This window comes from Apus apus, chromosome 2 (genome assembly GCF_020740795.1).
Source record: "Apus apus isolate bApuApu2 chromosome 2, bApuApu2.pri.cur, whole genome shotgun sequence".
NCBI classification, from domain to species: domain Eukaryota; kingdom Metazoa; phylum Chordata; class Aves; order Apodiformes; family Apodidae; genus Apus; species Apus apus.
The window spans coordinates 55,177,392-55,189,573 of record NC_067283.1 but is presented as its reverse complement, the minus strand read 5'-3'; the positions used below and the strand labels follow the sequence as shown (position 1 = coordinate 55,189,573).

The 12,182-nt window shown below is 42.2% G+C and overlaps 2 protein-coding genes across 7 annotated transcripts in view; one reads left to right on the top strand and one right to left on the bottom strand.

The window, feature by feature from the left end:
* The window catches only part of TPK1 (thiamin pyrophosphokinase 1), a 341,274-nt gene extending 335,056 nt beyond the window's left edge, over nt 1-6,218 (top strand). For all 3 annotated transcript variants that reach the window (XM_051611450.1, XM_051611451.1, XM_051611452.1), the window contains one exon: nt 5,937-6,218. In XM_051611450.1, coding sequence (XP_051467410.1) covers nt 5,937-6,055 — 119 coding nt within the window. In that variant the 3' untranslated portion in view covers nt 6,056-6,218. The remainder of the gene's footprint in view (nt 1-5,936) is intronic.
* Nucleotides 6,219-7,344: 1,126 nt separating this feature from the next.
* On the bottom strand, nt 7,345-10,474 carry SEC61G (SEC61 translocon subunit gamma). Of its 4 annotated transcripts, none has more exons than XM_051611454.1 (4): nt 10,396-10,474; nt 9,575-9,712; nt 8,319-8,421; nt 7,345-7,456 (listed from the first exon to the last, which is right to left on the bottom strand). In XM_051611454.1, exons 2-4 carry the CDS (start codon nt 9,666-9,668, stop codon nt 7,447-7,449), a joined length of 207 nt encoding a protein of 68 aa, XP_051467414.1. In that variant the 5' UTR covers nt 9,669-9,712; nt 10,396-10,474; the 3' UTR covers nt 7,345-7,446. The 4 variants fall into 4 exon arrangements, with proteins under 4 accessions (XP_051467414.1, XP_051467416.1, XP_051467413.1 ...); XM_051611456.1 differs by having other exon boundaries at nt 9,575-9,674; nt 10,396-10,459; XM_051611453.1 differs by having other exon boundaries at nt 10,384-10,454.
* Between the last annotated feature and the right edge of the window lie 1,708 nt (nt 10,475-12,182).

Here is a 12,182-nt window from a genome sequence, read left to right as displayed (position 1 = left end):
AGTTAATGATTCTTGTTGATTTTGGTGAAGCAGTAGTAGCAGCAGAAACATTAGTGGAGAAGGCACTCTATTTCTTAGCATCATTTTCATCAGCTTATCATTTTAAATTGCCACCAAGCAGGTGATGTGACAGGAGGAGTTCAAGCTATTCTTACGTTACTACCATGATTACAAAGCTGGAAAAATGTAAGGAAAAAACTGTGATGGAAATAAATGTGAAAACTTCTGACATCCATATGCAGTTCTGAAGGCTCACCCAACATGGGTGGTTTCTATCCAGGGTAGAACAGAGAGTTCTGGTTTTTTGTCTCTTTTAAAATTAAGACATTAAGCCTTGACAGCCAGTGCTTTTGCTGTCACTTAAATTCCCACCAATGCTCACAGACAGCCTGTGCTGCAAAGCCCCTCCACAGAGTCTTTGCCAGCCTCTGAACCAATGGAATAACCACCTGGCCCTGCCTGCTGGTCCTCCTTCACCCCCAATCCTTGTGATGCTTTCATGAGCCCGCTCAAACAAATCTGTTGAGATTACAAAACCATTGTTCTGTGCTACAAAACCAGACACCAGAAGTTAGAATAGTTGTAACAATTGCCCAATGCAATCTCTGCTTATTCAACCCCCACCCTTGGCCCTCAGGGAATCTGTGCCATGGCAGGCTAGCCTGTCCCCTCCCAGCAGACTTCACAAGCTTTTATGGTACTTCATGGTACTTCCGTGAGGTATTAGTATGGAAAATAGTTCGTGTTTTATTGTAAATTACTGTTATTTGCAACTTCCAGTTTTGCAGTTCCCACTGCACAGAGATCAAGGACCCAATTTTTTTCCTTTGTATACATCAGTGTACATCAAGATTAACTCCACTGAAGTCAGTCTAATCACAAGTGTAAAACTAGGAGGAATGAATGGAAAATCACGCTATAAACTATTTGGTTTTATTTTTAAATAGCAAAATTTATGCTGCTGTTCTGCAGACACAGGGTGACCTGAGAGTACTTGCCCTTGCGTTACTAATGCATCTCCATTGAAATGCAGATTTCTGCTCCTAACACAGAACTTCAGGGAAATCCTCTCCAGATAAACTGTAATAGGATACCAAATGGTAATTCAATATTTCATTTTAACTTGTGTTTCAGCTTATTGATCTTAATTTTCTATCATTCTGATGCATCACTTGCCTAGGGGGAAGAGGACTACATTCACTATAATAAAGCTTTTAATTAATAATTAATTATTTTGATATTCCAAACATCCATGCCATCAGTGGCAATCTGCTTGTATTCCTGTACCTATTCCTATTTTCAGTGCTGGAAACCAGCAAGATGTGTCTTTACATATTGCAGGAAGTAATTGAGACACACAGTTGGGAAAAGGAAGCATAGTATGGGTAGCACAGAACCTGTGGGACATGCTTCATTTTGAGTGTGATTTGTTCTTAGCCATTCGTTGTCACCGGTAGTAAGACCCTGGGGACCTTCGTGCTACACCCCTGCATTCAAGAGCTTTGCAGAAGACTTTGGATAAAGACACGAGGCGTGAATGTTCTGCCATTCTCAAACCAAAACCACTTCCTTCTCTAAATATTAATTCTTGTAAGGAAGGACTTGAGCCTTGTAAATTCCTCTTCCAGCATGACCGTCAGGTACTGCAGTTAAAAGCCTCTCTCACAGCTGCCTAGATTTTGCTGTGGTTTTGGTAGAGATGCAGGAAAAAACAGAGGGTCTGCTTGCTCAATTTACCCTTTCAAATTAGTTACATAATTTGCTTTTGCCATATACAGTATGTTTAAGAAGAAATTTTTTCTCTGTATATGCCACCCTCAAGCTGTGCTTAAGTGCAGCTTGTAAGATGTACACGAGACCTTGATATAAGCGCTCTTCTTCTGGAATGAACTGTAAGTGTAAGTATGCCAAATAGTACAATGGAGTAATATAAATAATGTTCGTAAGTCTACTAGATCATGAATACAGTTATTAAGAGTACCCTGATACTGAGAGTTAGTGTTTTTCCACCACCTAACACAATGAGAACCAATCTAATTATAATTAGTCCACACTGTCACTGTCCAGGCTGAAAGCCTTCAGTGCAATGGTAAAAATACTGCAAGGAAGGCTTAGGTCTCATTTTCAGTATCATCAGCTAAAAAAGAAAACTCCCAACCATGTTAGAGGCATAAATATGTTAAGAGTTTTTAAAGTACATTTTGAGGTTTAGACTTTTTTTGTTTGATTTTTTTATATAGCTTGATTAATTATAGGGTGCATTTGTTAACATTTCCAAATGTTGCTCTGGCAACCATAGGATTCATTAATTTTCAAAATCTTACATCCAAGATTAACATTTTCTACATGGCATCCTTAAGAACTCCACGTGGCACGTACTTCAAAAAGAAAAAAGCAAGTATCAAAATACAAGCAATAAAATAGTAGAAATGGGAAGTCTTAGCGTTATTGAGACCTCCTTTGTAATATAATTTGGTCAGTAAAAGGGATGCCTTAAGAAATAATGACCTTTGTGAAATTCTCTGAGTTATTTCCAACATTCTCAAACCCTGACAGATTCAACCACCTGCTAAACAAAACAGCTTGAAAAACATTCCTCCACTACCACATCAAAATCATCTCTGCCCATGACCAGTTAGGTCTAAATCAGTGATAAATTGCAATTCGTCAGACAGAAATGAGAAGCTTTCTTTACTGGGAAGAAGACAGGGCACATGATTAAAGGCTGTGTCATAGTATATCTTGTTGTTTATTTTTTTGTTTGGTTTGGGTTTGTTTTTTTCCAAAAGGCAAGATTAGCACTTGCTTTCAGTTCTGAAGTCCAGAGTTGTCAAACTTCAAACCCACACACCACAGGACTACTACCTAATTACCTTCTCCTGAGAGCACTCATGACCCCCTGCCGCTTTCCTGGGAGGCACGGCCACCTCAGCCCCTAGACACGCTGACATGAGAGATGGACAGTAATGAAAAATAGTACAGCTGCATTGGAGGAGATGGGTAGAGTATTTTTCTCATCAGCAGTCTATTATCAGTAAACACAGCTTGATTGGAACCAAAGCACTAAGCAAAACTTCAGGGGAAGTAGTGTCTAACACTGCTGGAAGGCCAGGGGGCATGTTGCCTTCAATTAATCACTTCTGGTTTTATCCAAATCAGCTCTTGAAAGTTCTCATTAAAAACAAAATACTAGTATTTGTCTAAAGTAAAATTTTCAGTGATGTAAAATAAAACTTCTTTTAATGAGTGAATTATAAAAATCCCCAGGGTTTGTTTTGTTTTTTAAATCACAATGAAATACTTTATTAAAAGCACTTTTGGTAACCATCAAAAATAGAGATACCAAATATTAGAAAATAAAAAAGTTGTTTTCCTTGGAGTGCACTTCAGAAAAATAATCTCTCTGGCAAGAATGGGATTTTTCTGTAATAGCTTTTTTATCCCAAGGTATAATCTCTTGCTAAGACTTAACAAAGACAACTGAAAGCCACTGAAAAAAAGGGAATGGATCAGGTATGAGCTGATAAAACTTCCTGCTTCTTTGACCTTGTAAACTTCACATCATAATGCATGATACAGCAGTAAGTTTTCCTAGAAGCAGTAGGTACATACATCCTCTTACTGCCTTTACTGGCTTAAAGCTAGTTTTTCACATTAATTACGGTTGATTTACTGAATGAAAAGCATGCATTTTTAATTATGTTAGTTGAAACGTTGGCTGGTTGTGAAACCAAGTGCTTGGAATTGGTCCATTTGAGCCACGTGAATCAGCAGCACGGTTTTATAGCTGCTGCATTTTTCACTTCAGCATTTCAAACTGTGGTCCTTGCAGAGAAAATCTGGTAGAGAGACAGATAAAAGGCTCCATCTAGCGGGCAAGAACTTTCTATTGAAAGAAAAAAGGCAAGATTTTCACTTTATTTTATGCATGAAGAAATACTGCTTTCGATTTTGTTTCATTAAGCTGCATGTTGTTCTTAATTCTTGGCTTTTACAGAGCCATTATTTCATATGCAAGCCTGAAACATTAAGAATCATTCTGACAGTCCTGAGCAAGAAGCAATAAATTACACTAAATGAGTGGGTTTATAACAGCGTAAGAGTTGATCCACAGAATTCTTCCTCCTCCCCCTTCAACCTTCAATACATAGTAACCAAAAGTAGGTAATTTGTACGTCAACAAATATTTTAAACTATTTAAGATTCTTTTGTACTTAAAACTGACTGGAAACATTCGTAACTTGATCGTAACACTTAAAACAGTATTTTGGGAGTATTTTTACACAGGGAACTGTGTGTTTCCCCATTTTCATTAAATGACCAGTTTACCTGCAAAGGGTGAAGTGTGGGTTCTCTGGCAACTCAGTCCACTGCATCAGCTTCTGTCCAGGCACAACCCCCTGAGCTTCTGCTGTCTTGTTCAAAGACAAACACCAAAACTCTTCCATCCTGGCATTTGTCTTGGAGCCTGCCTAGCACTGTTACGTGTCCAAACTCATCCTAATAGACTCTAGCACCTTTTCATTTTTTTTTCTGTTGAATTTCTGCATTGCAGTTACATTCCAAACTCTGAGATTCAGAGAGCAGGATTCTTCAGTTAAACTCAGTAGTGAAACTGTTAATTCTTTCATGCCAACCAACCACTAAACCTTCTCTTCAGTTCGTTTCAGGCTAATAACAAACTGGGAGTAGGAACAAGTAACAGCAAGCACAGATTTAGCAGAAGAGGCACTGAACCACTTTGTGTGTCCTGCCTATTAGTCAGACTCTCATTTTCAAGCCATACAGCCTGGAAAGATGAACTCCGCCTGTGCAGCTTCCAGCAATGGGTAGACAATGTAGCATGCATTGTATTAATACATTACAACACCCAGGTTTACTATAGCCCATGTTAATGTCCACAATTAGAGAATTTGTCTCCTGTGCAAATCACAGTATTTGACTTAGTAGTTTTACACACCTCTTGATCACAGGGACATCACCATTTGCCATGGGCCACTTGATAGCAAATCCAGAGGATTCCTCCTCCTTCATTTGGCTTGTTTTACAAACTAAAAGATTATCTTGGTGTTCTTACTCCAAACTCCAAAGCAAGGACTGATACAGAACCAAGTAGTCTTAGAGTGCCTTTGGGAAAGTTCGTTATGTTTGAATAATACAAGAAATGCTATCTCCAAGAGAGAGGACATGGGAGACAAAAGTTAACCTGCATTTTTTTCTTTTTTGTCTTGGGGGCAGCTTTTATCTTTGATCTCAGCTGGTAGGAAGTCTCTGTAACCTTAAAACAAGTCAGCTAAAACAACATAGAACAGATGTTTAAAACTTAACAATATTTCAAAATTATGACTGCACTGTTAGCTGTGTTAAACTCTCCTAAAATCAACATTAGCTATTTGTTAAAGCAGTACTGCTTGGTTTCTAATGCATGTGGACACATACCTCACTAGGCATGAAACAAGATTCAAGTCACTTCAATGCAAATGGTAAATACCACCACTTTAAGTGCAGGCCTTTGCTCTAGAACTCTTCGTATTTTAAGAGATTATAATACGCTTGCTACTGAGCTAAAGCAAATCCTGTGTTTGGAACTACAGTAAGATCTTCTGCCTTGTTTTATTTTAAATCCTTTGTCTAGCACTGGTACTTGAGCTGATACCCATGAAATACAAATTTCCAGATGTGAAACTCTGAGTAACATTCAACAATCTGCTTTTATAATAATCTACTGTAAACTCAAAATGCTAATTTGGGGATTAAGTATCAATTTATTTGACTCTACAGGTCATCAGTCTCATACAAGCCTTCTAATTAATATTTAATACAGCTATTTAGGTGTTGTTTCCTTCTTTGCAGAAGCTGCAGTCTTTACAACAAAAAATGCACATCAATGCATTTATTTCAAGGGTACCACTAAGTCTCTTACTTCCTTTTCACAGCTAACCAGGTGCTGAAGTTTGGAATGCTCGTCAGTACTTCCAACACCTACGACAACTCTGGGATCGTGACCATTGAGACAGACAAGCCTTTACTGTGGACAATGGCTATCAAAATATAAGATCTGTTACAGCTGCCTTTTCTGATCTGACTCAACTCGTATTACTGCAAACTTTCACTGAATTAAGACAGTAAAGCTGTTCCAAAAGATGTAAGCAGGCCATGATTTTTATGTACTGAATGGAAAACAAGTCTGAAATAAAAGTCACTTCAGATCAAATCAAGATTAGTAGCAATAACTGAGTACTTCATTCTGGTACCTCACACTACTTAATCAGGAGACATGAGCTGCCACCCAATACAGTCACAAACAAGTGAACGTAAAGAAACTGCGACTGCTTATCTCGCTAGTTCAGACTGTTTTTACAAATTATTTTATTCCAATACTGAACTATTTTTTCCCCTTCTGCCAAAAGGAAGTGCAGAACAGTTGCACATAGGATAACTTATTAAAAGGTGATAGCACTTAGAGTAGTTAATCTCATTTTTCTGTCCTGGTTTGTCACATACACAGATGCTGGTGAAGATTTCTCAGGAGTAATAATTGTATATTTCTACTTATTAAGCAAGTGTGTGTACTGAATAAGCTTCAGTTTGCCATAATAACAGTATCAGATTTCCCAGTATTAAGTGCTTTTGAAGCCTGTAATAGAAGTAGTATTTTTTTTAAACTTCTGTGCAGTTACCTTACAGAACCAGTATCCAAAATGGATGTAAATCCTACCTGAGTGTGAGCAAGTTGTTGATTCACTGAAGCACTGCTTAATATCTCTGACAACTAAATTAACCTCTAAGTAATCAACTAAGTTTAGCTTTCTTAATTATGCCATCAGAAGAAGGATTGGCAAAGCAGGTTCTTTACTTGATGGAGGTTTTTTTTCCAGTCATAATAAAACAGGACTGCCAAATGCAGAAAGGAATTAGGGGTAATGATGGTGATTCCAGAAGTTAGTAAGAGTTTCAGTTGATAGACTTTTAAATCACCACTTAAGAGGATACAGTAATGCTGCTTTCTAGCTGCCTAATTTTGCTGGACCAATGCTGTTTACTAAGCAGTAATTTAAGCATTAGAGCAGCTTCTGAAGAGAGGCTGTACAGTTGTCATGCTTGGAGGTTTGCAATACCTGACTGGACAAAGCCCTAAGCAACCTCGTCAGAAAGCAACGCTGACTGAGCTTTGAGCAGGAGGTTGGATGAGAGACCTTCTAAGGTTCCTTCCTACTTGAATGATTCCATTACCACTGAAAGAAGTAACAAAATACTCTACTACTACTAAATTAAAAAAAAAAAGCCTGTAATGTCGACAGGTATGATTGCATACACTCTGAAAGAGGAATAAGATGACAAGGATGCATGAAAACCCAAACTGAGCTCATTTAATAGCAAACAAATTACAAAGCTGTGAAGTCCTTGCAGCAAGTGTCACAACATCTTGCTCTTCATGGTGACTATTCAGCCGCCTCTGTTGAGAGAACAAAGTAAATCTGTTTCAACTAATCAAGTGTGATCAAGTGATCCCATCTGAAGACCAATTTATCCTCCCACCATTGCCTTGTCAGGAAAAACATAACTATCGTTACAGTTTATCTCCTATTTTCAAACATGTCTCCTTGCCTAGAAGGCCACCCTTAGAGCTATAAGCAAGCCACATGTCACAGAATAGTGCTTAACCTGTTCCAGTGCTAGAAAAGGGATTACATCAGTTCTGGAGAATCTGAGGAGGTTTATTTGGAAGTGTTAATATGTCAGTACTAAGACTGCTGGTCAACTTAAGGTTGATGTTTTTCATGCTGCTACATTCATTCCAAAAGGTATTTTACAGAAAGCGATTACACATAAAACAACGTTTCAAACACACCTGGCACTCAGTAAACGAAACAAGACCAACTTTGTTCTGCACCTTGTCATCTTCCAGCACAACCACTCAGTTTTCTCCACCTTACCCCCCAAGCACTTACTTTGGATACCCAAATTATAAATTGAGAACAATAAGATTATTCAAGATCCAAGTAAGACAGATGTTCTGTGGATAAACACACACTGAGGAACTGGAAATTGAAGAATTTGATGTTAAGGTTTGAAGCACAATACTTGAAGAAAATGAGACCTGTAGATCTAATATTTTGCAGCATGCTAAATAATTAATCTACTTCCTGATCAAGTTCTTTGAATCAGGTAATACCTGTCATATTACACTAATGTGAGAAATACACACATACTAAAGCAATGTGGATCCTACAGGGCTCACCAACATCTTCTGTTTAAAATTGAACAGGTAAAAATGAATGTAAAACTTACTGAAAATAAAGGTCATGTTTACTTACACAATGATATTGTTGATTGGGATATGGATCAATTTGACAAAGAAACCAATAAATCCCATTATTGCAAAGCCTATTGCTGTTGCCATGGCAATCTTCTGGAACTCTGCAAAAAAACCACAACAAAAAGTTTAGTCTAGGAAGCCTCGTGTCTGACATAGAGGAGATGTGAACTACAGTGAGCAACAGAGAGATCTGTCTTTAGAAAATGGTCATCTCAACTCAGGAAGCAGTTCAAAAGCAAACTGCACCAATGTTGAGAAACAAATCTGCTTTTTCAGAAGACAGATGAATTTTCAGGAGAGAAGATTCTGCTTTCCACCAAGCCTGGCAGATCTCATTTTTTTAAAAATAACATGCAGAATCAGAAATACCCACAGTCCATAACAATTCATGGAACATTTATTCCATTATCTTTCCTTCATAGGCCTACAGTCCCTGAAAATAATCTCCAACACAGTACCAAAAATGGAAAAGCTGCATTTGTCTGTCACAGGAAGACAGCATCTTAAGTCCCTACAAAAAAAACTGAGTACTTAACTGATATCCTCCATTATTTTAAGACAGCAATCATGATGTGGACTAAGGTCAGCAGCCACTCAACAACCCTGTCAGTCTGATCTCAAAAAGATGTCAGGAAACTTCATCCTCAGCATGTGAATAAGGTAACATAACTACTACCATTAAGGACAACCAGCAACATTCTGGTTATAGTTAACAGCTTCTCTCTAATACCTTTGAAAAAGTCCCAAACCATTTCTTCTATCCTTCCAGCAACCGAGTTCTTCCTGCCCCAATTAGGCAGTCCCTGACAGCTGTGAAGTAATGAATAGGCACTAGAAAAAGCAATCCTAGCTCCTTTCAAGTTTCCTCCAAGGTCATGTAACAATCAGCTTCCACCAGAATTTCCCCCAAGTTGACTGCAGTCAGTCAAACCTGACTACTGCATTTGTCTTTTCAAAGAGCACTTCAGTTCTTCTTAGATCAGTTCACCCAATACATGAAAATTATTACTTGCCTATCTCAAAATGGCTAATTTCAGCTATGAAGCCTATTTCATAAGCTCAGTTTTAGTACCACTCACACATACCTGAGTACCTACCAGAAAAGGACACATTCAAGTTTATTAGATCCAGAACCACAAACCCACCAACAACTGGAAAAATGCTCCAGTTTAAATCTCATGTTGGAAGCTGAGAAACACTGGAAAGGACGTAAGATGAAATGTGGACCGTGTTTTGTTTTACTGTGTGCTTTACCTTTCCTGTCAGGCTTGGTGCATCTTTTAACAAGTCGTATGGAGTCTTTTACAAACTGCCGGCTGGGCTCCACGAACTGCATGACCTGATCCATGACTGCCTGCAAATATGAACAGACTGCAGGATGTCACTTCTATCCTGCAAGGGAGAATTTTTTTTTTAATTAGAGAATTAGAGGGAGTGCTACACAATGTTTAAAGACTTAAGACACCATATTCCAATCTAACCGGCCTTTAAAAGGTACTTGGCAGGAAATAAAGACACCATGTCTCTATATAAACAGGACGACTTACCCCTGCCTACGAAAAACTAGGAAAAATTACGCCTTTCAGCACAGCAAACAACGGCTCTACCACAGCTTGCGTCCTGCACTGCTTCTTCTGAGAACACGACCGAGTTCTCAGAGGAAACTCACGCCTTTCTAGAAACCCCCAAGCCACCAGCTGGCTGGAGGGCGGGGGAGCTCGACAGGGGAGCGATCATGATTCTCAGACCAAGCATCTGCCAGCAGGCCGGAGGCCTCTGCGGCCGCTCCTCGGCCCAGACCCCCTGACGCCGGAGTCCCTCACCCAGAGCCTCTCCCACCTCCCGCCGAAGTGGGAGACCCCCTCCCCTCCCCTCTCCTCCCCTCCTCCTCCTCACCGCGGCCCAGGCCTCCCCGCCCGCCCCAGCCTCCCTCCTCACCCGCCCCGGGACGGCGGCCTCGCTGCAAGCGGGGCCTCGCTCCCTAAGCCCCCCGGAGGGGACCCGGGGCCTCCACCCCCGCCTCCCCTCCCCCGGGCCGGGCCGGGCCGGGCCGAGGGTCTCACCGCCGCCCTCACCGGTCGCGCCGCCGAGCCCAGGCCACGTCAGCCCGCGGCGGAGCCGGCACCGCCCCTTCCCGGCAGCCGGCGGGGCGGGAGGCGGGGAGGAGCGCTGCGGTGGCTGGGGAGGTGGCTGGGGGAGGTAGCTGGGGAAGGGGGGGTGGGGATGTTGTTCTGCCCCTGCTGGGGCCCGGCGCCCGCCTGGCGGCTGCCCCGCCTCACCGGCCCGGCCCGGCTCGGCCCGGCCCGGCCGGGGCTCCCCGCCTCAGCAGGTGCTGCGCCCCGATGCGGGGGGGTTTGCGAAGGAGCCCGAGGGGCCCCCGCGGCGCGGCCTCTCCCGCAGGAGCGTGGTTCAGGGCGGCAGTGCGGATGCAGCCCCAGCAGCCTGACAGACTGCTTCCCAGGGCAGTGTTCGCTAGAAGAATGAGTCGGTTTATGGAGGGCTAACGCAAACTGAGGGGTGATGTTTAGGGAAAATGTAAATGGCTAACAGGGATATATATATATATATATATATATACACACACATAGTAAGAAAGTGTCCTTCAGGGAGGTAGTGCAAAAGGTCTGGTGCTTTTGAGGCGTTCTCTTCGGGAGAGGGTTGAGGACCAAAGGGAGGATGGAGGAAGCCCAAGGTCAGTCTTCTGCAGGAGGTCGTGCTGTGTGTGCGGGTATGAGGAGAGGAGTGTGTGTGTGTGTGTGTGTCTGTGTGTGTGTGTGGGCAGGCAGGGTCCCAGCACCAGTGCCCGCAGCAGGGGGGTGTCCCACGCAGAAAGCGTCCGAACGGGCCTCAGGGAGGAGGGAAGGGCCCACCTGCTGCACTCGTTGCCTTTGATACCCCCTGACCCACCTGTCCAGTCAGTGTCACTGTCCAGAGCCAATGAGCGTCCGTGAGCCCCAGGTTAGGGCGGTGACTGCCAGGGGCACAGGATGGCTTGTCGTCCATCCTTTCTGTCCCGGACCACAGCTGTTGTTTTGGGTTCTGTTGTCCTTGAGAAGCAAGTCTGTTTTAGTTCGTTAGCTGGGGGTAATCAGGAGAGGCCTTCGCTGGCTTAAAAGGCATTTTGTTTAGATGTGCCTATCATTTGTCCCTCGTTTTTGAGGCCAGAGTGCAATCTGCAAGGATGAGCAGTCTCGCCACCGGGGCAGAGGAAGATCCCTAAGGAAAGCAGCAGTGGGCCTGATAGCCCAAATGCACAGTGCCTGGTGGGAAAGAGCAGGTTGCTGGCTCTTTGCTTGAGTAATCAGTATGTGGAGGCTGCTTTTGGTCTTGGTTTGGGTAGGATTATTTTTGTTGTTTTGTTTTTTCCATTCAGGGTCACAGATAAATGCTGGAGACTTTACCAAGAGAGGAAACTCTTATTTCCAGCACTGCTCTATGATGAACCCTTGCTGTGACCCATTGCTGCAGAGGAATGGTTTCCACAGCACTAGGTTCCTATAACCAAATGGCAATAGTTGGAAAAAATAAAAATAACTGGAAACAAGAAGACACACGTGCATGAAACAATTAATGATATAAACTTCTGGTTGGATTAATTATGATGAAAAAGCATTTGCTCCAATAAAGGTTTGTTCCTACCCATCTCTCAAATTCTCTGTTTCAAGTCCTGAGGAGAAGGTTCTGGAGAATCCTAGCCTGTTCTGCCTGTGACTTCATTCTAATGGGTTTGTTACCATGCTTGTCTGTGATGGGTGAGAAGATACAGATTGTCCTCCGTCTCAGGTGTCCCTCGCTTTCCCATTAGGAGCTCTCTTTCCAGGCCAGGCAGCGAGTTTGGGCCTTGGCAACTTGGGGGAGAGGC